This window comes from Stegostoma tigrinum, unplaced genomic scaffold, assembly GCF_030684315.1.
Source record: "Stegostoma tigrinum isolate sSteTig4 unplaced genomic scaffold, sSteTig4.hap1 scaffold_438, whole genome shotgun sequence".
Taxonomy (NCBI): domain Eukaryota; kingdom Metazoa; phylum Chordata; class Chondrichthyes; order Orectolobiformes; family Stegostomatidae; genus Stegostoma; species Stegostoma tigrinum.
The window spans coordinates 56,509-81,479 of record NW_026728366.1 but is presented as its reverse complement, the minus strand read 5'-3'; the positions used below and the strand labels follow the sequence as shown (position 1 = coordinate 81,479).

The 24,971-nt window shown below is 45.0% G+C and overlaps 1 protein-coding gene across 1 annotated transcript; it reads left to right on the top strand.

The window, feature by feature from the left end:
• Positions 1-324: 324 nt before the first annotated feature.
• Positions 325-22,157, top strand: coq9 (coenzyme Q9 homolog (S. cerevisiae); the record flags this gene model as incomplete). The annotated part of the gene is made up of 8 exons (XM_059644032.1): positions 325-464; positions 8,897-9,035; positions 10,035-10,177; positions 11,204-11,288; positions 13,367-13,471; positions 13,946-14,101; positions 21,350-21,403; positions 21,941-22,157. Coding segments are annotated over 8 exons (858 nt in total), but the record flags the coding sequence as incomplete, so codon positions are not given.
• Between the last annotated feature and the right edge of the window lie 2,814 nt (positions 22,158-24,971).

Genomic DNA, 24,971 nt, shown 5'->3' with positions numbered 1-24,971 from the left:
CCGGCCCCTTCCCCCTCTCCCCCCCTTCCCCCTCTCCCCCCCTTCCCCCTCTCCCCCCCCTTCCCCCTCTCCCCCCCTTCCCCCTCTCCCCCCCCTCCCTCCCCCCCTCCCCCCCTACGATCCTACTTCTATTGTAAGCGGGAAGGGAAGGTGTGAGGGCAGGGTTGGTCATGGCTAAGGACTCTGCAATCATAGTATAGAGAGTTTTACATTGTATCTAATGCCATGCTATACCTGTTGTGGAGCATTTGATGTGTATGATGCTTTTAATGTTCTTTGTTACGAATGAATGAGGGAACTGAAGCCCTTTTTCTCTGTCAACAGCTTGGTCTGTACTCCTGTGATGTGGTGCGCAGGGGCCTGCGATCATCACTGTATCTGCGGGTGCCTGGTGAAGAACAGGAGCCTAAACAGCACTCCCAAAGCTCTCAGACATTCACAGCGGCCAAGGAATCCTACTCCAGGTACAGACAGCTGCTCATAGCTTAGTGTAGATCAGCCATATTCTACGTCGTCCAGGATATCAACAACTTTACCTTCTACAGGACGTTAAAACAGCACATTAAGTTTACAAGAAAAACTAATTCGTGTGAAGTGTGCCCTTCTGCTGACGGATTACTCGATAATTCAGTTACAGGAAATATAAGAGATAACGAGACAATTCACAAAGCTCGTATTAAACAGAAATGTGTTTATTTGATTTGAACGAGAGGCACCATTTCTGTTGACCTTAAATACATTACAAAAAAGACATCCTTACGATCACCAGCGAGCAGACTGCTGCCAGTTGATTGTACCTCCAGCAGTCAAACTGACCCATTTGGCCATTCAAAGAATCATTCTTTGAAATTTTTTTTTAATAGCTGTTCTTTCTACAGTATCATTGACAAGATCATCCTGTCCACTCACAATCTGCCTCACATCATCTTTGTCCAAACCATGGTATGAAATACTCCTCTGATAGGGCCCAATGTTTAAATCCCTCAGGAGTTTCCAGTTCCTCCTCACTGTTCAATGATCTTTATCAGTCCATTCCTGTTCATAGGGTAAGAAACCATTTCTGATCTCTTTAATTTCTGATCCCTGAATGTAACTTGAAGATTTGATACTATGTCCAGCTGACAAAGCATTTTATTTAAACCTTTTTTTTATTTGTTCGTGGGATTTTGGCAACGCTGGCTGGTCCACACTTTTGTGAAGGTGGTGGTGAGCTGCCATTTGGAAGTACTGAAGTCTTTGGGATGCAGGTAACAAAGCTGTTAGGCAAGGACTTTCAGGATTTTGACCCAGTGACATTGAAGGAACAGTGATGTATTTCCAAGACAGGATGGTGAGTGACTTGGATGGCAACTTGCAGCTGGTGGTGTTCCCATCTATCTGTTGCCTTTGTACTTCGAGATGGCAGTGGTCGTGGATTTAAAAGTTGCTCTTTAAGGGTCATGCCTCTCTAATGTTGTTAGAGTTACACTCATCCAGGCATGTGGGGAATATTCCATCACACGTCAACTTTGTAGATGATGGAGTGAATCAGAAGGTTTTCCATCTGTTAGGTTGCTCCCACTGACATTACCGGTATGTCATTCCTTCTCCTCTGCATTTGCTAACTTCTCTGCGTGTCAAAAGGAGACATTTTCATTCAGTTTCCATTTGGATTCTCTCTTGCAGCCTTCAAAGCACTTAAGACCAATTAAGGAAAGAACATTTTTAAAAACATTTCAATGTCTTATTCTCTGACATGATGCCTCCTGGTCTTCATGAATATAAACCATCTTCTGAGTGCTGACTTGATATTGAAACAAAGTACAGTTTTTCAGACACATCTGTCAGTTAGTTGTAATCCACGTTACATCTTATTATGAATTTGCAAGTATTTTAATGGGGACTCTGTCCTAAAACAGTCAGAGGGCAGCTGAGAGTTATTACAGCAGAATTCTGGGAGACATCGTCACTGTTATCATGACTGTACAGCAGGTCAGGCAGAATCTAGTGTCAAGGTATAATTAAACCCAAAACATTACATTCCCACTGTAACTCTGTCCTCTGACTTAAAAGAAAGGGCTCTGTGAGTAGTACGACTGCAAGGTAAAGATGTACAAGTGAGCAGCCATTAACAGGTAGGCCAGTGTTAGAGTGGAATCGCTGAGGTGCTTGCTTGAGAAGTTTCGGCCTGAGGAGACTGAACAGGGCTACAAGTAAGAGCAGGTATGGGCTCTTTAACTCTTAATTTCTTTCTGTCTGGACTGAAGGCAGTAGGGATGGCAGTTAGGTCACTGGAATGTTCCTTTTGTAAAATGTAGGAGATCAGGGAGTCTTCTAGTTTCCGTGGTGGCTACATCTACGAGAAGTGCACCCAATGCATCTCCTGACAGATTGTGATAGGGAATGGGAGCTGGAGCTGGACATACACAGAATCATCCAGGATGCAGAGAACATCATTGATAAGAGCTTTAGAGAAATGGTCACTTCTAAGGTTCAGGCTGCAGATAGCTGGGTGATCACCAGAAGAGGTATGGGGCAAAAGCAGATATTACAGGGTTCCTCTGTGGCTTTTTCCCTCAATAACAGGTATACCACTTTGGATACTGTTTGGGGTGTTGGCGTGTGACTTTTCAGGGGCTAGCAGAGCAGCAGTCAGGTCAGTGGCACTGTGACCGACTCAGAGGGAAAGGTGCGGTCTAATAGAACGATACTGATTGGAGCTCAGTTGCGAGGGGGACAGACAGGAGATTCTGTGGCTGCAGAAGAGACACCAGGATAACCCTGTGTGGAGCTGGAGCATCACTGCAGGTCAGGCAGCATCAGAGGATGGTGTGTTGCCTCCTGGATGACGGGGCAAGGATGTCTCTGAGATGTTGCATAACATTCTGAAGGGGAAGGTGAACAGCCAGAGGTCATTCCGCATATTGGTATAAATGACATAGGAAGACAAAGGGATGGGGTCCTACAAAATGTGTGTAGGGAGTTAGGTAAGAATTTAAAAAGCAGGACTTTAAGGGTAGTGATCTCTGGATTACTCCCAGTGCCACGTGCCAGTGAGGATGGAAATGGAAAGATAAGCCAGATGAATGCGAGGCTGAGGAAATGACGTAGGGGACAGAGTTTTCAGTTCGTGGATCAATAAGATCTCTTTTGAGGTAGAGGTGACTCTATAAGAGGGTCAGGTTGCACTTGAACCGGATCAGGTCTAATATCCGTGTCGGGAGATTTGCTAGTGTTACCGGCAGGGGTTTAAACCAGTTTGGTGGGGCTGGGGGGGGTGGGTTGTTCTCTGAATAAGAGAAGGGCCATTAATAAGCTAGGGAAAAATACATTAGACATCGAGAGCAAGGTTACTATTCAGGATAGGCAGGAGCAACAGTAAAGGGGTGGAATGACTTCTGGTTTAAAGTGCACTTATTTCAACATGAGGCCTAACTGGTAAGGAAGATAAGCTCATAAGCATGGATTGGCTCTGGGGACTGGGATATTATAACCATAACAGAAACATGGCTAAGAGAAGGACAGGACTAGTAGTTCAGTGTTCCAGGATACAGAAGCTACAGGTCTGACAGAAATGCAAGTAAGCAAGGAGGGCGAGTTCCCTTTTGATAAGGGCGGACATAACAACAGTGCTTAGAGAGGATATTCTTTAAGGGGTCATCAAGTGAGGCCATATTGTTAGAACATAGAAATAAAAAGGGATTGGCCACTCTGCTGGGGCTGTTTTACAGACCTCCAAATAGTCAGTAGGTACTAGTGTAGATATATGGAGACATTGCAGATACATGCAGAATAAATAGAATAGTATTGATTAGAAATTTTAATTTCCTCTGTATTGACTGACCCACCCAGAGTGTACAAGGCCCTGATGGAGTGGAATTTGTCAAATGTGTCCAAGAAAGTTTCCTAAATCTCAACGTATAGGGCCCTACTTGGGAGGGTGCAACACCGGACCTCCTCTTAGGAAACAAGATCAGGCAAGTGACTGAAGTGTCAGTTGGAGAGCACTTTGAGTCCAGTGACCATAACTCTCTTAGTTTTAACATTGTTATAGAAAAAGATAGGACTGGTCCACAGTTTAAGGTGCTAAACTGGAGCAGGGCCAATTTTGGAGCGATAGGGCAGGATCTAGCAGAGATAGATTGGGTGAGTTTGTTCGAAGGAAAAGGAACAACTGGCAAATGAGAGACTTTTTAAAATGTGATATCAAGAGTCCAGAAACAGTGTGTCCTTGTTAGGATGAAAGGAAAAGCTGGCAGGTTTAGGGATACCTGGCTGACAAGGGATATTGAGGCTCTGATTAGAAAAAAGAAGGCACACATTGGGTTTAAGTTATTGGGCTCAAGTGAATCCCGAGATGACTATTAAAAAGTGTAGGAACACATTCAAGAGGGAAATCAGAAGAGCAAAAACAGTGTATGAGATTGATCTGGCAGATAAGGTGAAAGATAATCCCAGAAGGTCTATAGCTATACTGAGGGAAACGAGAGACGAATTAGCGAGGGCCTTAACAGATATCTTTGCAGCATTCTTAGACACGGGTGAAGTCCCGGAGGGCTGGAGACTTGCTAATATTGTCCCCTTGTTTAAGAAGGGCAGCAAGGATAATCCAGGTAATTATCGACCGGTGAGCCTGATGTCAGTGGTAGAGAAGCTACTGGAGAAGATAATGAGGGATATGATCTATTCCCATTTGGAAGAAAATGGGCTTATTAGTGATAGGCAACATGGTTTTGTGCAGGGAAGGTCATGTCTTACCAACTTAATAGAATTCTTTGAGGACGTGACAAAGTCAATTGATGAGGGAAAGGCTGTAGATGTCATATACATGGACTTGAGTAAGGCGTTTGATAAGGTTCCCCATGGCAGGCTGATGGAGAAAGTGAAGTCACATGGGTTCTGGGGTGTGCGAGTTAGATGGATAAAAAACTGGCTAGGCAACAGGAGACGGAGGGTAGTAGTAGAAGGGAGTTTCTCAGATTGGAGACCTGTGACCAGTGGTGTTCCACAGGGATTTGTGCTGGGACCACTGTTGTTTTGTGATATATGTAAATGATTTGGAGGAAGGTGTAGGTGGTCTGATCAGCAAGTTTGCAGATGACACTAAGATTGGTGGAAAAGCAGATAGTGAGGGGGACTGTCAGAGATTACAGCAGGATATAGATAGACTGGAGAGTTGGGCAGATAAATAGCAGATGGAGTTCAATCCGTGCAAATGCGAGGTGATGCATTTTGGACGATCAAATTCAAGGGCGAACTATACAGTAAATGGAAACGTCCTAGGGAAAATTGATGAACAGAGAGATCTGGGTGTTCAGCTCCATTGTTCCCTGAAGGTGACAATGCAGGTCAATAGGGTGGTCAAGAAGGCATACGGCATGCTTTCCTTCATTGGATGGGGCGTTGAGTACAAGAGCTGACCGGTCGTGTTGCAGTTGTATAGCACTTTGGTTCGGCCACATTTGGAGTACTGTGTACAGTTCTGGTCGCCACATTATCAAAAGGATGTGGATGCTTTGGAGAGGGTGCAGAGGAGGTTCACCAGGATGTTGCCTGGTATGGAGAGTGCTAGCTATGAAGAGAGGTTGAGTAGATTAGGCTTATTTTCATTAGAAAGACGGAGATTGAGGGGGGACCTGATTGAGGTCTACAAAATCATGAGAGGTATAGACAGGGTGAATAGCAAGAAGCTTTTTCCTAGAGTGGGGCACTCAATTACTAGGGGTCATGAGTTCAAAGTGAGAGGAGGAAAGTTTAAGGAAGATATGCGTGGAAAGTTCTTTACAGAGAGGGTGGTGGGTGCCTGGAACACTTTGCCAGCGGAGGTGGTAGACGCAGACACGTTAGCGTCTTTTAAGATATATTTGGACAGGTACATGGATGGGTGGGGAGCAAATGGACACAGACCGTTAGAAAATAGATGACAGGTTAGACAGAGGATCTTGATCGGCGCAGGCTTGGAGGGCCGAAGGGCCTGTTCCTGTGCTGTAATTTTCTTTGTTCTTTATATTAAGAATAAAAGGGTGGCTAGGGAGACAACAGGACCCCTTAAAGATCAGCATGGCTGCCTGTATGGAGCCAAAGGAGATGGGGAAAGTTTTTAATGAGTGTTTCTCCTCAGTGTTTACTGAAGGAAATAAGGGAAACAAGTGGGGATGTTTTGGACACATTACCAGAAAGGAGGTGTTTGCAGCCTTAGCGCATTAAGGTAGATAAATCCCTTGGGCCTGATCAAGTCCATCCTCGGACATTGCGGGAGACCAGGGAAGAAATTGCAGAGATCTCCCTTGCAGAGATTTTTGCTTCATCTTTAGCTACCGATAAAGTTCCAGAAGATTGGAAGGTGGCTAATGTTGTTGCATTGTTTAAGAAAGGTAGCAAAGACAAGCCAGGGGAACCACAGCCCAGTGAGCCTGACATCAGTGGTGGGCATGTTATTGGAAAGGATACTGAGGGATAGTCAAGGTCTAAGTAGGGATAGTCAGCATGGATTTGTGTGCGGGAAGTCATGTCTGACAAATACTTTAAGAGTTTTTCAAAAACGTAACCAGAGGATGGATGGGGGTGGGGCTGTGGATGTTGCCTACCTGGACTTTGACAAGGTCCCACATCGCAGGCTAGTCATGAAAGTTAGGTCACATGGGAGCCACAGAAAGCTAGCTAATTGGATTCAAAATTGACTCCATTGGAGGAAGTTAAGGGTGATGGTTGAAGGTTGTTTCTCGGACTGGAGGCCTGTGACTAGTGGTGTGCTATAGGCGATCGGTGCTGGCTCCTTTGTTATTTGTTTCTTGCATAAATGATCTGGATGTGAATGTACAACACATGATTAGTAAGTTTGTGGATGATAACAAGGAAGGTTTTATAGAGGGATTTTGATCACATGGGGAAGTGGGCTGAGGATTGGCAAACGCTGTTCAATAAATGTATATGTGTGGTGTTGCATTTTGGAAAGTCAAACCAAGGTAGGACTTATACAGTAAGTGGTAAAATCCTGAGGAGTGTTGTGGAACAGAGGGACCTAGCAGTATAAATAGGTAATAAAATGTGAGGCTGGATGAACACAGCAGGCCAAGCAGCATCCCAGGAGCACAAAAGCTGACGTCACATTTTATTATCTTGGAATCTCCAGCATCTGCAGTTCCCATTATCTCTGATAGTATAAATAGGTAGTTCGTTGAAAGTGATATCACAGGTGGACAGAGTGGTGAAGAAGGCATTTAGTATACTGGCCTTCTTCTGTCAAGGCATTGAGTTTAGGAGTTGGGACATTACGTTACAGTCGTATAAGTCATTTGTGAGGCCGTACTTGGAGTATTGTGTACAGTTTTGGTCATCCTGTTATAGGAAAGGCATAGATAAACTGGAAAGTATTCAAAAAACATTTAAGGATGTTGCCATGCCAATAAGCCTGAGTTATAGGGAGAGATTGGACAGGATAGGTCTTTATTCCTTGGAATTTAGGAGAATGAGAGATGAACATATTGAGGTGCATAAAATAGTGAGGGACATAGGTAGGATGAATGCATATAGTCTTTTGCCCAGCAATGGGGAATTGAAAACTAAAGGGCATAGGTTTTAAGATGAGAGGGGAAAGATTTAAAGAAGGACATAAGGGCAACTTCTTCACGCAGAGAGTGGTGCATGTATGGAATGGGCTGCCAGGGAAAGTGGTTGAGACAGGTACAATGGCAACATTTAAAAAACATTTGGATAGGTTCATGGATGGGAATGGTTCAGAGGGATAGGGCCCAAATATGGGCAGTTGGAACTAGCTGAGTGGGCACCATAGTCAGCATGGTGCATTTTGGGCCGAAGCGTCTGTTTCCATGCTGTATGACTCTATAACTCTAATCCAGCCTACTACTGGTACAGCCAACAACATTCTTGAATTCACTTTAAGCTTTCAATGCTCCCTCTAGGTTGACTAACTTCTTTAAAACTCAGCAACAAATTTTATTTAAAAGTACAGTGAGGTCATTGGGAAATATTATGGCCTCTTCCAAAGGCAGATATTGATGTTAAAATTGAAACATTAGAACCAGAGAGGAAGATGATGCCTAATTGTCTGATTCAGAATGCTTAGTTTGATAGTGTGGTGGAAAGAGATTCAGTGATAACGTACAAAATGCAGTTGAATCACTGTTTAAAATGGAGAATGGACTGGGGGGAAATTGATGGAATGAACTGGACTGTTGTTTTAAGGACTTGATTTGGACATGATGCAAAAGCCAAACTGCTCCAGCACAGTCTCAGCACATGACCTTTACCCAATACTGGAACATAGTCAGATTTTTCCTGTTCACATACTTCCAAAGAAATGCAGGAAAATTGGGAAAAGGTGAACAGGAAAATCTCAGAATACCTAATGAGGAATTACTGTAACTTATTGCATATTAATTGTAATGTTTCATAGAATTCTCTTGACTGGGCACCACAGGCATTGCACCTTCAAGAAATAATATTTTTCATTGAAATTGATAACTTTTCTTCTGAATTTCGATTTTTGTTTGAGTGTTCAGCCATGCCACTTTCTATGGATCTTTATAGTAATGGGTTTGCAGAAGGAATTGATAAAGCAAAACAGAGTTGGGTTGGACATGTGTTATTGTCAGGGGTCAGTGTGAACACATGCTTTGTAATTAGATGAAGATTCTACTTCTTACACCCTGCACCTATTGGAGTTGGGACTCTCGCCAGTGAGACTGGATCAGTGATCTTCCCAACCATCCTGGATCATATTGAATCACGTTCCAGCATTGAACTTGTGGATCTGCTGCAGTGAATCAATCAAATACACCTACGGCTCTGGGTATTTTTCAGTTGGGTTATGGTGTGACTCCTCTCTCACTGGCTTAATAGGATGTGATACAGGAACTGAGAGAATTTTATAACTGTTCCATTTCCCTTCTCCCAGTAGCCATTCTGATCAGAACAGAGAAAAGACAGAGGGCTTTGAATCCGAGGAACAGCTGACGCAGCAGCTCCTGTCTGCGGCTCTGGAATTTGTCCCCATGTATGGCTGGTCAGTGGAGGCCATTGCAGAAGGGGCCAAGGTATGAACCAGGATTGTATCATTGCTGTAAAATATGAAAAATACAGTATCCACACACACACCTCCAAACCACTGGATTTGACTTTGTGCTGTGGCAGTTTTTCCATTCTGAATTCCAAACGTGCATTTACAGAGGACAGTGTGTATAAAAGTGTCAGTCTCATTATGACCTACTATTGTTAAAACAGCTCCTGTTTCTCCTTTCTCTAAGTGTTGTTCTGAGACTGCCTGCAGAGTCTAAAACAATTCCTCATACATCTGCTTTAAATTCTTCCCCTCTCACCTTAACCCAATGCAACCTGGTATTTGACATTTCTACCCTCAGAAAAAGACTCCAACCGTCCACCCAATCCATGCCTCTCATAATGTTATATACTTACTATCAGGCCACTCCTCAGCCTCAATATTCAAGTGAAAACAGTCAAAACATATTCAACCTCTCCTTACAGCTGATGCACTTCAATCCAGGCAACATCCTGGTAAACTTCCTTTTGCACCCTCTCCAAAGCCTCCACATTCTTCCTTTAGCGTGGTGATCATTACTATACACAATACTCCAAATGGGGCCTGACCAAAGTCTTATGCAGTTGCAACATGATCTGCCAACTTTACTATTAAATGCCCTGATCGATGAAGACAAGCATGGCATATGCCTTCTTTACCACCTTATCCATTTGTTTGTCACTCCTAAGGAGATAAGAACTTGCATCCCAAGACCCATCTGTGTTTCGATGTTCCTAAGGTCTGGCCATTTACTGTATACTTTCTTCTTGCATTTGGCCTTGCAAAATGCATCATTTCACACTTGTCTGGATTAAACTTCATCTGCCATTTCTCTACCTAATTTTCCAAATGATTCTATACCCTGCTGTATCGTTTGATGACCTTCCTCACTATCCACAACTTCACCAGTGTCTCAGTGACTGGCTGCTGGGCTTTAAGATTCTGATCGGCTGCAGTGTAACCATCGCTGTGTTTTCTGCCTGCTGTCTTGCCTCAGGTGTTGGATCTGTCACCAGCGCTGACTGGGATGTTTCGTCACGGCCCTGGGGAGTTAGTTCTACACTTTGTGTCTCAGTGTAACAAGCAACTCTCTGAACAGCTGAGCGAGCAACATCAACAGGTGCAGCTAGGACACCAGGAGTAAGTATGGCAGAAGAAGCAACAGCCTCAGATCCCATGCTGTTGTATCAGACATAGGGAGTGCAATGTTGCACAAATGTGAAACGGTGCACCCCTGTTATTCGATAATACTCCAGAGTTGAAACCCACCGTAGCAAGTGAATTGTACAGTGAGTCTAAAGAATCAGGGAATCAAATAGTAAAGTTGATGAGGAAGGTGTTGTGATGATGATATAGAATCTAGTTGATTCATTAATGCGTGTTTGGCTTGGGAAAGCTGGGGTCCCACACAGAACAAGCCCACACTAACATAGTGAATGGGGATCTAACGTTCAACAAGACCCTCAGTGTCTGCCATTGATCAATGGTCACAGGAGAAGCCCCACCAGGGACTGTATTTCCCCCAGAGCTCTCAGCATTGCTACTGTCACTCCCCCCATCACCACCACCCCATCAATTCTTCACACCCTCACCCTTCTTCCCCTTATCACAACCACCCCCCCATCATCTCCTTCCTGCACCATCCCCATCACCACCTCCTATCATCATACCTTCCTCCGTAACACCTTCACCCGATTGTCACTACCCCTCACCCCATCACCACATTTCACATTCCCCCATTGCCCCCTCAAATACTCACATCATCACCCCCTCACCCAATTCCACCCCTCACCCCATGTACTGCCCTCATTGCACCATGCCCCCCCACCTCTTGTCCCTGCCCCTACTCCCCAATCCCGCTCCCCACCCTTACACTTTGGCTCCCCCACATCCCACTGCATTCTAATGGCACTGATCCTCTCAGCTCACCAACGCCTCATTCCATACCCCTCAAAACTTTGCTATTTCAAATCTGAGCCACCATCACCTCATCCACTCTCACCCCTCTCCCCCTCAGAACCTCATGTCTGCATTGCTCGTCCCCCACTCCCAGCCCTATTGAAGACTGAATTGAGTTGCTCCCAGCAGGAATCCCCCAAAAGGACTGGAAGAAATCAGTTTTCAGCATTTGTTTCTTTACTCATGTGTCTTTCTGTTTTTACACAGAGCCAAGCAGATGGATAGGTTTCTCAAGGATGCAGTGGAGGCAAGGTTACGCATGCTGATCCCCTACATTGACAGCTGGCCACAGGTAACACATACAGTCCCCCACCCCCAGCCTTGATCAGCCAGGGCCTGTACAATTGCAATATCAGGGCCTGTTTGCACACTATAGGGAGTCTCATCTAATCATCTCCCTCCATTGAATAATAACCAACTGATGTCATTGGAAGAGACTCGGCTTAACTCTCCCTGAACACTGCCCCCACCAGGGCTCTCAGTGGAGAGTGCTAAGAGGATGCCAGGAGCAGCACCAGGCATACAGCAAAATGAAGTGACACCCTGGTGAAGTTACAATTGCAGGGATACTTGTATATCGCAGAACTAAATAGACAATGTTAAGTGATCCCACGACAAATGAATCATACTGAAGCCCTGCCACATTAGGGGAGATAGTGAAGCAGCGATAATGTCACTAGACTTGTAATCCAGAGCCCACTGGGTTCAAATCCCACCATGAGCCAAGCAAATAAATCTGGAATAATGATCTAGTCTCATCTAGGGTCACTATCAAACTGTCAATTATTGTAAAGTCCCATCTGATTCACAAATTGCCCTTTAGGGACGGGAACTGCCAATCTCATCACACCTGGCCTACATATGGCTCCAAACCCTGAGCAATGTAGTTGACTATTAACTGCCCAGAAATAGCCCTAGCAAGCTCATTTAGTTTGAAATTGATTAAGAATGGGAAACAAGACCATAAGCATAACACTACGAGACACAGAAGCAGAAGTAGGCCATAATCAGCTGTTCAATGAGATTGTGGCCTATCCAATAATCTCCATCTGTACTTTCCTGCCTTTTCCCCACAATGTTTGATTAAAAATCAGTCTGTCTCAGTCTTGAAAATATTTAAGGATCCATCCTCGACAGCTGTCTGCAGTAAAGCATTCCTCAGATTTAAGACCCTCTGTGAGGTAAAAATTACTCCTCATCCCTGTCCTAAATAGGTCACGCTTCATTCTGAGGTTTTGCTCTCTTGAGGTTGTTGATGTTGGTTGGCTCGCCGAGCTGGTTTTTTTTTTGCAGACGTTTCGTTACCATGCTGGATAACATCCTCAATGCAGCCTCCGATGAAGCGTTGGTGTGTTTTCCCACCTGGTTTTTAAACTCTGGGGTCCATTAAGATGGATTGCCTCACTTCGGTTTTCCTTCGTAGTGGAATGTATATGAGGTCGAGTTCAGTGTGTTTATTAATAGCATGCTTCACGGAGTACCATGCTTCTAGGAATTCTCGTGCCTGTCTCAGCCTAGCCTGTCCCAGGGTCTTGGTGTTGTCCCAGTCAAAGTGGTGATTCTCCTTATCAATATGGATTGAGATGACTGAGTATTGGTTGTATCTTTTTGTAGCCAGTTGGTGTTCATGTACTGGATCCCAGGGTTTAAAAAGCAGGCGGGAAAACACACCCACGCTTCATCGGAGGCTGCACTGAGGATGTTACCAAGCATGGTAACAAAACAAGAAATCAGCTCGGCGAGCCAAGCAACCTCAAGACCCACAACCCGAGCTACAAATCTACTCCAAAATATTATGCTCTCTGCTGCTAGATTGCAGTAGTTCAAGAAGGCAGCTCACCACCACCAATTAAGGATGGGCAAAAAATATTGGTGATTCTCGTGAATGTATTTTAGTAAAAGATGTGCCCTCGACTTTCATGTCAGTCCCCAGAACCTCATATCAGTCTTGGGTGAATGTGTCCCATGTGGTAATGCTCTCCAGATGTTGAATCTGTGCAGTGTTCCCTCAGTCCTGACCCATGCACATTGCAGCATTTTCCAAGTCCTGATGCTTGGACATCACAGTGGTTCCTCGGACAGCGCGGCGCTCCCTCAGCCCAGACCTCTGGACAGTGCAGCGCTCCCTCAATCCTGCATTGTAGAGTCAGCTGTGAATATTTGCACAAGCCTGAGGCTTGAGTTGAGAGTGTTTTGCCTGAGGGGGTGTTCGTGTCATGGCAGCTAGTCACTCCCAGCTATCCTGTGCTGACAGGGATGTATGTCCTTGATCATTCCTCATGTGTGCTGACATTGTTTTCATTGGGATAATCCATGTTACCACTGTTACCATACACAGACTCATCTCACAGTCTCAATATTTTCTGTCAGGCAATGAGTATTTTACTGCTGCCACAAAACATTGCGGACAGTTTGAGGAACCTAACAGAGATGGTGGATGAGATCTGGTACTATGCAGGAGACAGGTCTACAGACGTGAGTAACACTAATCCAGTGTTCTAGCAGGGGAACAAATGCGGAAGTGGTAAACCTGTTTGGGTGTGGGACTTTGGATAGGAGGGGTAATTTCGTGTGGACTAGTGTTTTGAAGCGGGTGGGTCTGTATGGGATGGGGGTATGCAGAGGGGACAAATATGTTTGGGATCAGCGTACTCTGTGTGTGGCAAAGGATTACACAGAGGGCACTAGTGTGAATGAGGTGGGGTGGCACAGGCAGGGTGCATTGGGCGTGAGGGTGGTGGTTGCACAGGGATGGGATTTACATGGGCTTTAGAGTTGACAGATGGTTGGAGTTAGCACAGGGTGTGAATATTGCACAGCGATGGTGTTTACATGGGGAGATGGGGCTTACATGGAGAATGGTTTGCGCAGGTGGTTGTCTGCAGGAAGCAGGGTGAGGACTAGTGAATATCCAGTGACTGTAATATTGTGGTTTGTTAATCTGAGCAGTCAAGTTGGTACACAAAGCGAGCCACCCTGGCTGGAATCTACAACACGACAGAGCTGGTGCTGCTTCAGGATTCCTCCCCAGATTATGAAGATACTTGGAACTTCCTGGAAAACCGTGTTCACGACGCTGCCAATATGGCTCATTCTGCCAAACAGGTGAGAACCCAGTCAGCCTGGTTATATCCACACTAAGAGACAGCTCAAGCTGTCAGTGTCTACACCTGCATGTGGGGCTACATGTATTTTGCTCAGTCCTCGTGTGTAGTGTTCCGCTCACGCCACAGAAACACTGCCACCATGCAGTAACACAGTGACAATAAGACCATTAGAAATAGGAACAGGGACAAGATCAATATAAGAAGCAAGGAGGTATTGGAGGATTTTGGTGGATTTAACAGTGTACAAATCGACAGGTCTGGATGAGTTTTTACCAGGCTGCTGTGGGAGATAAGGGAGGAAATTACAGGGGTCCTGATCCAAATTTCTAAATTCCAAAATTCCAAGTTTCCTTTCTGGCACAGGAGAGGTGCTAGAGGACAACTAATGTGGTTCTACTTTACAAAAGAAGTGTAAGGATAAACTAGGGAACTACAGACCAGTGAGTGGTAGGGAATCAGTTGGTGAAAATAGTTAAGGAACAAAAGTAATTAATTTCCATATAGAGAGGGAGTGTTTGATCAGAGATAGTCAGTATGGTTTTGTCAGAGGGAGGTCATGCTTAACAAATTTGGAAATTTTCGAGGAGTTGACACTTTAGGCATGTTGATGTAGTTTATATTGCTATTGACAAGGTTACATCTGGGAAACTGATAAAGAAGATAAAGCTGTTGGTATCCAGTAAAACATATTGGCTAGTGGGTGACGGTGAGAAAGATGATTTTGGGGTACAGGAGGATATAATCAGATTTGTCAGGTGGAATTTAACTCTGATACATGCGAGGTGATGCACTTTTGAAGAAGTAACAAGACAACAGAGCACTCAGTGAATGGAGGCCACTAGGAAGCTCAGAGGGGTGTTGGAGTGCTTGTCCACAGACCCCTGAAGGTGACAGAACATTTAACAGGGTAGTTAAGAAAGCATATAGGACACTTGCCTTTATCAGTTGAGGCCTAGATTATAAGGGCAGGGAAGTCACACAGGACTTTGGTTAGGCCACAACTGGATTACTATGTGTAGTTCTGGTCACCTCATAGTAGGAAGGAAGTGATTGCACTGGAGGAGCTGCAGAGGAGGTTCACAAGGATTGGCCTGGTTTGGAGCTAAACTATGAAGAAGGGCTGAATGAGCTTGAGTTGTTTTCTTTCTGACAGAGAAGGTTGAAAAGGACCTGGTAGAGGTGTATGAAATTATTTCTTAGTCAAAGGATCAATAACAACAGGGCATAATTTTAAAGTGAAAGGCAGTAGGTCTAGAGGGGTTTGAGAAAAAATGTTTTTCATCCAGTGGGTGGTGCGGATTGGAATACGCTGTCTCAGAGGTTAGCTGAGACAAGGAATCTCTCGATCTTTAATGTTATAAATTCAAGGTCTAGTCCAGGAAAATGGGACAAGTGTAGGTAAGAGTATATTTCTAGCAGTACAGATTGGGTGGGCTGAAGGGCCTCTTCTGTTCTTTTATAATTCTATGATTCAAGGTCAGTTAGCTCTTCAAGCCTGCTTGAACATTCCTGACCACTCTTCTGCCTTTTTCCCTATAACCCTGATTCCCCTACTGACCAAGAATCTATTTATTTCAGCCTTAAATATACATAGAACATAAAACAGCACAATACAGTACAGTACAGGCCCTTTGGCCCACAATGTTGTGCCGAACTTTTACCCTAATCCGAAGGACTATCTAACCTCCACCCCTACCTTATACTGTCATCCATATGCCTATTTAAATGCCCCTAATGTGGCCAACTCCACTAGCCGCTCCGGCAATGCATTCCACGCCACTCTGAGTGAAGAACCTACCTCTGACGTCTCACCGGTATCTACATCTGCTCACTTTAAAACGATGCGCCCTCGTAATAGCTACCTCTACCCTAGGAAAAAGTCTCTAGCTGTCCACCCTATCTATAACTCTGATCATTTTGTATACCTCCATCAAGTCACCTCTCATCGTTCGTCGCTCGAAAGAGAAAGGCCCGAGCTCTCTCAACCTTTCCAAGTAAGACCTTCCCTCCATTCCAGGCAACATCCTGGTAAATCTCCTCTGCACATTTTCCAACACCTCCACATCTTTCCTGTAATGAGATGACCAGAACTGGACACAATACCGAAACGTCAGCTTTTGTGCTCTTGAGATGCTGCTGGGCCTGCTGTGTTCAACCAGCCTCACATTTTATTATCTTGGATTCTCCAGCATCTGCGGTTCCCATTATCACTGATACAATTTTAACCTCACTGCGAAGCCTCTTCCAGGGATGCCTAACCTGAAGAAGTTACCCTCCTCCCTCCGGACCAACCTCAGGGAATCACTCTCCCACTGCAACTCTCTTGTAATTTCTTCAGACTTGAAACTGCTCCACCACAATACTCCAGAAGTGGCTGAACCAGGCTTTTGTATAGCTGGAGCATAGCTTCCTGGTTCTTGAACTCAATCCCTCTATTAATGAAAGCTAACACACCATACACCTTTTTAAGAACTCTATCCACCTGGGTGGCAGCTTTCAGGAAACTGTGAACATGAACTCCAAGATTAGGAAGCATGGACTGGGAGCAGTTGTTCCATGGTAAGGGAACTATAGACATGTGGAGATTGTTTAAGGAACAGTTGTTGGGAGTGATGAGTAAATATGTCCCTCTGAGACAGGCAAGACGGGGTAAGATAAAGGAACCTTGGATGACGAGAGCGGTGGAGCTTCTAGTGAAAAGGAAGAAGGTAGCTTACATAAGGTGGAGGAAGCTAGGGTCAAGTTCAGCTAGAGAGGATTACATGCAGGCAAGGAAGGAGCTCAAAAATGGTCTGAGGAGAGCCAGGAGGGGGCACGAGAAAGGCTTGGCAGAAGGAATCCGGGAAAACACAAAGGCATTTTACACTTACGTGAGGAATAAGAGAATGGTCAAAGAAAGAGTAGGGCCGATCAGGGATAGCATAGGGAACTTGTGTGTGGAGCCTGAGGAGGTAGGGGAAGCCCTAAATAAGTTTTTTGCTTCTGTCTTTACGAAAGAAACGACCTGTGTAGTGAATGAAACCTTTGAAGAGCAGGTGTGCATGCTGGAATGGATAGAGATAGAGGAAGCTGATGTACTGAAAATTTTGTCAAACATTAAGATTGACAAGTCGCCAGGCCCGGATCAGATTTGTCCTCGGCTGCTTTGGGAAGCGAGAAATGCAATTGCTTCGCCACTTGCGAAGATCTTTGCATCCTCGCTCTCCACTGGAGTCGTACCTGAGGACTGGAGAGAGGCAAATGTAATTCCTCTCTTCAAGAAAGGAAATAGGGAAATCCCCGGCAATTATAGACCGGTAAGTCTCACGTCTGTCGTCTGCAAGGTGTTAGAAAGGATTCTGAGGGATAAGATTTATGACCATCTGGAAGAGCATGGCTTGATCAAATACAGTCAACACGGCTTTGTGAGGGGTAGGTCATGCCTTACAAACCTTATCGAGTTTTTTGAGGATGTGACTAGTAAGGTTGATGAGGGTCAAGCTGTGGATGTGGTGTATATGGACTTCAGTAAGGCATTTGATAAGGTTCCCCATGGAAGGCTCATTCAGAAGGTCAGGAGGAATGGGATACAGGGGAACTTAGCTGCTTGGATACAGAATTGGCTGGCCAACAGAAGACAGCGAGTGGTAGTAGAAGGAAAATATTCTGCCTGGAAGTCAGTGGTGAGTGGGGTTCCACAGGGCTCTGTCCTTGGGCCTCTACTGTTTGTAATTTTTATTAATGACTTGGACGAAGGAATTGAAGGATGGGTCAGCAAGTTTGCAGACGACACAAAGGTCGGAGGTGTCGTTGACAGTGTAGAGGGCTGTTGTAGGCTGCAGCGGGACATTGACAGGATGCAGAGATGGGCTGAGAGGTGGCAGATGGAGTTCAACCTGGATAAATGCGAGGTGATGCATTTTGGAAGGTCGAATTTGAAAGCTGAGTACAGGATTAAGGATAGGATTCTTGGCAGCGTGGAGGAACAGAGGGATCTTGGTGTGCAGATACATAGATCCCTTAAAATGGCCACCCAAGTGGACAGGGTTGTTCAGAAAGCATATGGTGTTTTGGCTTTCATTAACAGGGGGATTGAGTTTAAGAGTCGTGAGATCTTGTTGCAGCTCTATAAAACTTTGGTTAGACCGCACTTGGAATACTGCGTCCAGTTCTGGGCGCCCTATTATAGGAAAGATGTGGATGCTTTGGAGAGGGTTCAGAGGAGGTTTACCAGGATGCTGCCTGGACTGGAGGGCTTATCTTATGAAGAGAGGTTGACTGAGCTCGGTCTCTTTTCATTGGAGAAAAGGAGGAGGAGAGGGGACCTAATTGAGGTATACAAGATAATGAGAGGCATAGATAGAGTCGATAGCCAGAGACTATTTCCCAGGGCAGAAATGGCTAGCACGAGGGGTCATAGTTTTAAGCTGGTTGGTGGAAAGTATAGAGGGGATGTCAGAGGCAGGTTCTTTACGCAGAGAGTTGTGAGAGCATGGAATGCGTTGCCAGCAGCAGTTGTGGAAGCAAGGTCATTGGGGTCATTTAAGAGACTGCTGGACATGCATATGGTCACAGAAATTTGAGGGTGCATCCATGAGGATCAATGGTCGGCACAACATTGTGGGCTGAAGGGCCTGTTCTGTGCTGTACTGTTCTATGTTCTATGTTCTATGTATCCCTCTGCTCCTCTAACGACTGTGCCCCCATAGCTCACTGTAGCAAGAGGTTCCAAAGACATTCAACCCTCAAGAGAAATTCCTCGTCATCCCACACTTAAATTGGCACTCCTTTATTCTGAGACCATGCTGTCTGGTCCTAGATTCGCCCATAAGAGGCAACATCCTCTCAGCATTGACCCTGTCAAGCCTTTTTAAGAATCTTAACTGTTTTGATGAGACAATAAGGACATGAGACATTGCAAAGCTAGTTAAATAGAACTTTGTTTGTACTTGCTCACCGTTCACACTCATCACTCCCAGTCATCCTTCTGAACACACTCCTAACTCACTGTGGAAACAGTCTGACTCCCATGAAGTGTTCACTTGATAGATTCACTCCTGGGATTAATCACTCCCTCTCTCTCTGTGATTGGTCATTTGGAATAAATACTGGTACTTTAAACTAATAGAAGGTCTGTTATGGGGGTATGAAAGCTATGTTGAACTGGTGAATTAGGTTGAGGGAGAAATGTATTGACAGGCAACGGAGACAATATTTCAGAAATTACTGAATAGACATATTCTATCAATTAGGAAGCATTTGCAAGGAGGGAACCCACCATCCATGGTTTACTAATAAAGTTAAAGATAGTATCAAAGTTTTTTTTTGAAAAAGCACAAAATTGTGTTAAGATACACGACAGATCAATGGGATGTAATAGAAAGCAGCAAAAATGCCTAAAAGATTAATAAGGAGGGAAACATGGGAGTACCAGAGAAAGCTAGATAGAAATAGAACTACAGACAGCCAGAGTTTTGATAAACATGAAACAGAAAAGACTTAAAGTGATATTGGTCTTGTACTAAGTGAGTCTGGGAAATTAAGAGAGAATAAGGAGATGATGGACGAATTAAACACATAATTTGCATCATTATAGAGGATACAAGTGACATCTCAGAAGTAGCTGTAAATCAGGAAATGGAAGGGAGGGAGGAATTTAAAATAATTACAATCACCACAGAAGTGTCACTGAGCAAATTGTTAGAGCTGTGGGCTGAAAAGTGCTAATGGCCTTTATTTGAGGGTCTTAAAAGAGATTGTTAATGTGCTAGTTCTAATGATCTGAAATTTCCTTGATTTGTGGAAGATTCCACTAGATTGGAAAATAGTGTAATTCCTTTATTTAAAAAAAGAGGGTAACAGAAAGCAGGAAACTAGAAGCTGTTTAGTTTAGCATCTCTCACAGGGAAATTGTTACAAGATATTATTAAAGACATTAGAGAGGGCACAAAGACAAATTCTAGGTAATCAAGCAGAACCAAGATGGTTGTGTCAAAGGGAAAACATGTTTTACCAATTTATTAGAATTTTTTGAGAGAGAAACCCGAATTGTACGTAAAGGGGAATAGATTTTTGTAATAGATTTCCAGAAGGCATTTGATGTGGTACCATACCAAAGGTTATAGCAGAAAATAAAATCTCCTGGTATAGGGACTGGCATGTTGGCATGGATAGAGGATTGGCTGGCTAATAAGAAACAGAGTTGGCATAAATGGATCTCTTTCAAGCTGGCAGGGTGTAACAATTGGTGTGCTACAAGGGTTTGGTGCTGAGGCCTCAGCCCTTTACAGTGCATGGAAGTGATTTGGGTCCGAAGGTATGGTGGCTAAATCTATTGATGACACAGAGGCAGGGAGGAAAATAAGTTATTCAGAGGACATAAGGAGGCAACAAAAATACTTAGATAAGTTAAGTGACTGGGCAAAGATCTGAAAAATGAAATATAACGTGAGAAAACGTGAATTGGTTCACCTTAGCGGGGAAAGTTAGAAAAGAAGAACATTGTCTAATTGGTGAGAGGTTGCAGTGCCCAGAGATGGAGAGTGTGTTCAAGTGCATGAATCATAAAAGATTAGTTTGCAGCCGCAACAAGTAATCAGGAAAGTGAATAGAATGATATTTATTGCAAAAGTAATTGAACACAAAAGCAGGGAAGTTACCCTTCAGTTATGCAGGGCATTGATGACACCACATCTGGAGTACTTTGCACAGTATTGGGCACCTTATTTGAGGAAGTACCTAAATGTGTTGCAAGTACTTCAGCGAAGGTTTTCTAGATTAATGGGTGAGTTGTTACCTGTGGAAAGTTTGGACAGGCTAGGCTTTTATCAACTGGAGTTTGAGAGTAGGAAGCAACTGATTGAAGCATTTAAGATCCTGATCTATATTGACACAATGGATGAGGAGAGGATGGTTCCTCCTGTTAGAAATTCTAGAAATAGAGCCAACATTTAAAAATAAGGGATCACCTTTTCATGACAGAAGTGAGTTCATTTTCTGTGAGGTTTGGGTTTTTCATTAGGATGCGATGGAAGCAGAGTCCTTGAATATTTTTGAGGCAAAAGACTGGAAAGGGAGTAAAAGGCTACCAAGGGTGGTTGGGAATGTGGAACCATGATCTGACTGACTAATAGAACAGATTCACGGAGCCAAGTGGCCTATTCCCACACTTGATTCATGTGTCTCTATGATCATGCACTGACTCTATTCAGTCATTCTGGGGTCAATCACTCCGAGCTCAATCACTCTTGGCTGTTTTCTCCTACAGGTTGAGTTGACGAGCAGAGCTCTTTTCCTTGGGCTGAGGGGAGCTGCAGTGACGGTAAGTGTCAGCTTTTGGGGATTTACCACCAAAGGTACTTGCAGGAGGCAGGCAGGAAGCCGCCCTGAATCTCAGTTGTGGAGAGACTGAGGACCTTAGGCCTCAGCCACGCTGAGGTTACTGGCCCCCAGCAAGGTGGTCCTGGGCCAGGGTGGGTGCTCCTAATCTGGGTGATTCCATCCTCCAGTGTTGGAAAAGGGTAGCATTGATTATACTGGTGCAATTGAAAGCCACTTTTACCATGTGTTGTCTGTAGCTGTGCCTGAAGCATCGCCACTTTCATGCCACTCTGTGCCACTTACCCTGAGATAGCCATAGTCTATGGGAGAGGGCAGGACAGCCAATCCCATGCTCTGTATCCCATGCTGTAACTTCTCCTCAACCCTGCGGGCTCCAGCCCCTCCCCTGGGGTACTGGCCCAGGCTCCTCCCTGCCCTCAGGTTGCGCCTTCCCTTTGGGCCAAGTTCTTCTCCCTACTCCTTACCTTCAGGCCCACACCTTGCTGCTGCTGACGATGGCTCCTTTTTCTCTTTGCAGTTGAAGAACCTGAGTGGCATTGGGCAGCACCAATGAGCAGCGTGCTGGCCATCATGACCAACAATGTGTGGACCTGGCACCATAGAGATCTTGTCTGAGGCAAGGCTGCAGACTGTGTACATGTCTGTGTGGGTGTGTACACCATGTATACATGAGTGAGTGTGTGGGTGTGTAATGAGTGTGTGTTCAAATAAAGAGCAATCAATGAGAAAACAAATGGTCCTGTAGAGTTCTGTGTAGCCTGCTGTCAGATACCATGATGGATGCATGTGGATAGGGAGGAAGTGTATATATTTTCTTTCATTCATTTGTGGGAAGTGTGCATTGCTGGCTGGGTCAGCATTTATTGCCTGTCGCTAATTGCCCTTGAGAAGGTGGTGTGAGCTGCCTTCTCGAACTGCTGCAGTCCACCTTCTCCTCTATCCATCTTCAGTCCGCCTCCCCGTCTCTCCCTATTTATTTCAGAACCCTCTCCCCCTCCCCCATTGCTGATGAAGGGTCTCGGCCCGAAATGTCAGCTTTTGTGCTCCTAAGATGCTGCTTGGCTTGCTGGGTTCATTCAGCTCCACACTTTGTTATCTCGGATTTTCCAGCATCTGCAGTTCCCATTATCTCTGATCACAACATTGACTTTCCTGCTGCTCTGATGCTGCCTGGCCTGCTGTGTTCCTCCAGTCTCACAGCTATGTCCTTCTAAGGCCCAACCAGCTCAATCGGTAGTACTGCTGCGGCACGGTGGCTCAGTGGTTGGCACTGCAGCCTCACAGCACCAGGGACCCGGGTTCGATTCCAGCCTCAGGTAACTGTGCGGGGTTTGCATGTTCTCCCCATGTCTGCGTGGGTTTCCTCCGGGTGCTTCAGTTTCCTCCCACAGTCCAAAGATGTGCAGGCTAGGTGGATTGGCTATGCTAAATTGCTCCTACTGTACAGGGGTGTGTGGGTTATAGGTGGATGGATCTGTGTGGGATGCTCGAAGGGGGAGTGTGGACTTGTTGGGCCAAAGGACCTGTTTCCACACTGTAGGGAATCTAATCGAAACTACTGTTGGTGGTGGACATTGAAATCATCCATCCAGAGTACATTTTGTGCCCTTGCCATCCTCAGTGCTTCTCCCTAGTGTTGTCAAATGAAGGAGTCCCAATTCATCAGCTGAGAGGACTGTATGTGGTAATCAGCAGGAGGTTTCCTTGCCCATGTTTAACCTAAAGCTATGAGATATCATGGAGTCCAGAGTCAATGTTGAGAACTCCCAGAGCAACTCCCTCCTGACTGTATATCACTGTGCCAACACCTGTCCTGGGTTTGTCCTGCTGATGAGACAGGACATATCCAGGGACGGTGATGGTGGTGTCTGGGATACAGGGGGAGGGGTGTACGTCGACACGGGGGAGAGGTGCATATGGATACAGAGGGAGTGTGCTTATGAATATAATGAAGGATGTATTTGTAGAGTTTCGGATGATGATAAGGTTGTCCAAGCAGGATATCAATTATTTAATATTTGAGTTCAAAAATGGCAGTTGGAGTTTAACCTAGACAAGTGTGAGGTAATAAAAGTGTGGATCTGGAGGAACACAGCAGGTCAGGCAGCATCAGAGGAGCAGGAAAGCTGACTTTTTGGATCAGGACCCTTCTTCAGTGTGAGGTGATGCGTTTTGTGATATCAAATGCAAGATGAGAGTGCGCAGTAAATGGCCAGACCCTTAGGAGCATTGATATAGAGAGGGTCTTGGGATCTGAGTTCACAGTCCCTGAAAGTGGCAACAAGAGTGAATGAGGTGATAAATAAGGCATATGGCATGCTTGCCTTCATTCATTGGGGTATTGAGTATAAGAATTGGCAAGTCGTTCAGTCGTACAAAACTTCAGTGAGGTCAAATTTAGAGTAGTGTGCGCTGTTCTGGTTGCTGCACTATAGGAAGGATGTGGAGGCTTTGAAGAGGGTGTATAAAGAGGTTTACTGGGATGTTGCCTGGATTGGAGTGTATTAGCTATAAGGAGAGATTTGGACTGATTTCACGAGAGCATCCAGAGACTGAGAGGTGACTTGATAGAAGTACATAAAAATGAGAGGCAATGATAAGGGTGGTTCGCCAGAGCTTTTCCACAAGGAAATGTCAGATACAAGGGAGCATAAGTTTAAGGTGCCGGGGGTGGGGCGCAAGAGGGTGGTAGGTACCTGGATGACAGGTAAAAATGGATAAGATAATTTTAAAGAGGCATTTAGAGACATGAGATTAGTTCAGAACGACATCATGGTTGAGAAAGACATGGTGGGCCAAGAGGCCTGTTCCTGTGCTGTGCTAGACTGATGTACTACACAAACATAGTGGCTACAAGAGCAAGTCATAATCTAAAAATCCTGCAGCGTGTAATTTGCTTCCGGACTCCCCATTGCAAGGATGCATGTATCATAGAATCCCTACAATGTGGAAACAGGCTATTCAGCCCAACAAGTCCTTCCAAAGGGTATCCCACTCAGACCCATTCCCCTACTCCTGCATTTCCCATGCCTAACCCACCTAACCTAAACATCCTTGGACACTATTAACAATTTAGCACGGTCAATGCACCTGACACATCTTTGGACTGTGGGAGGAAACCCACGCAGACACAGACAGTCGCCTGAGGCTGGAATCAGTCCTGGGACCCTGGCACTGAGTGGCTGCAGTATTAACGACTGAGCCACAGCCCTTAGTGGAAGGGACATTCAAAGATTTCTCTGTATGACAAATCTCCTGAGCCCTAAATATTCAGCCCCTTATTCTGAGACAGTTTCTCCCTGTGTTCCCACCCACCGAAGCCTGGGAAAATATGCTTCCTGCAGCTACTCCACTGAGTTTTGTAAAAATTTAGTTTGCACTAGTGAGGTTATCTCTTAACCTTCAAAACTCTAGAAAACATCAGCCCAAGTCCTCCATAACTCCTTATAGGTTCATGTCACCATCCTGGGGATCCTCTGCTGTAGTCCCTCAACAGCAAGCATATCCTTAGGTAACAGACCAAACTGGACACAAATCTGGTATGGTCT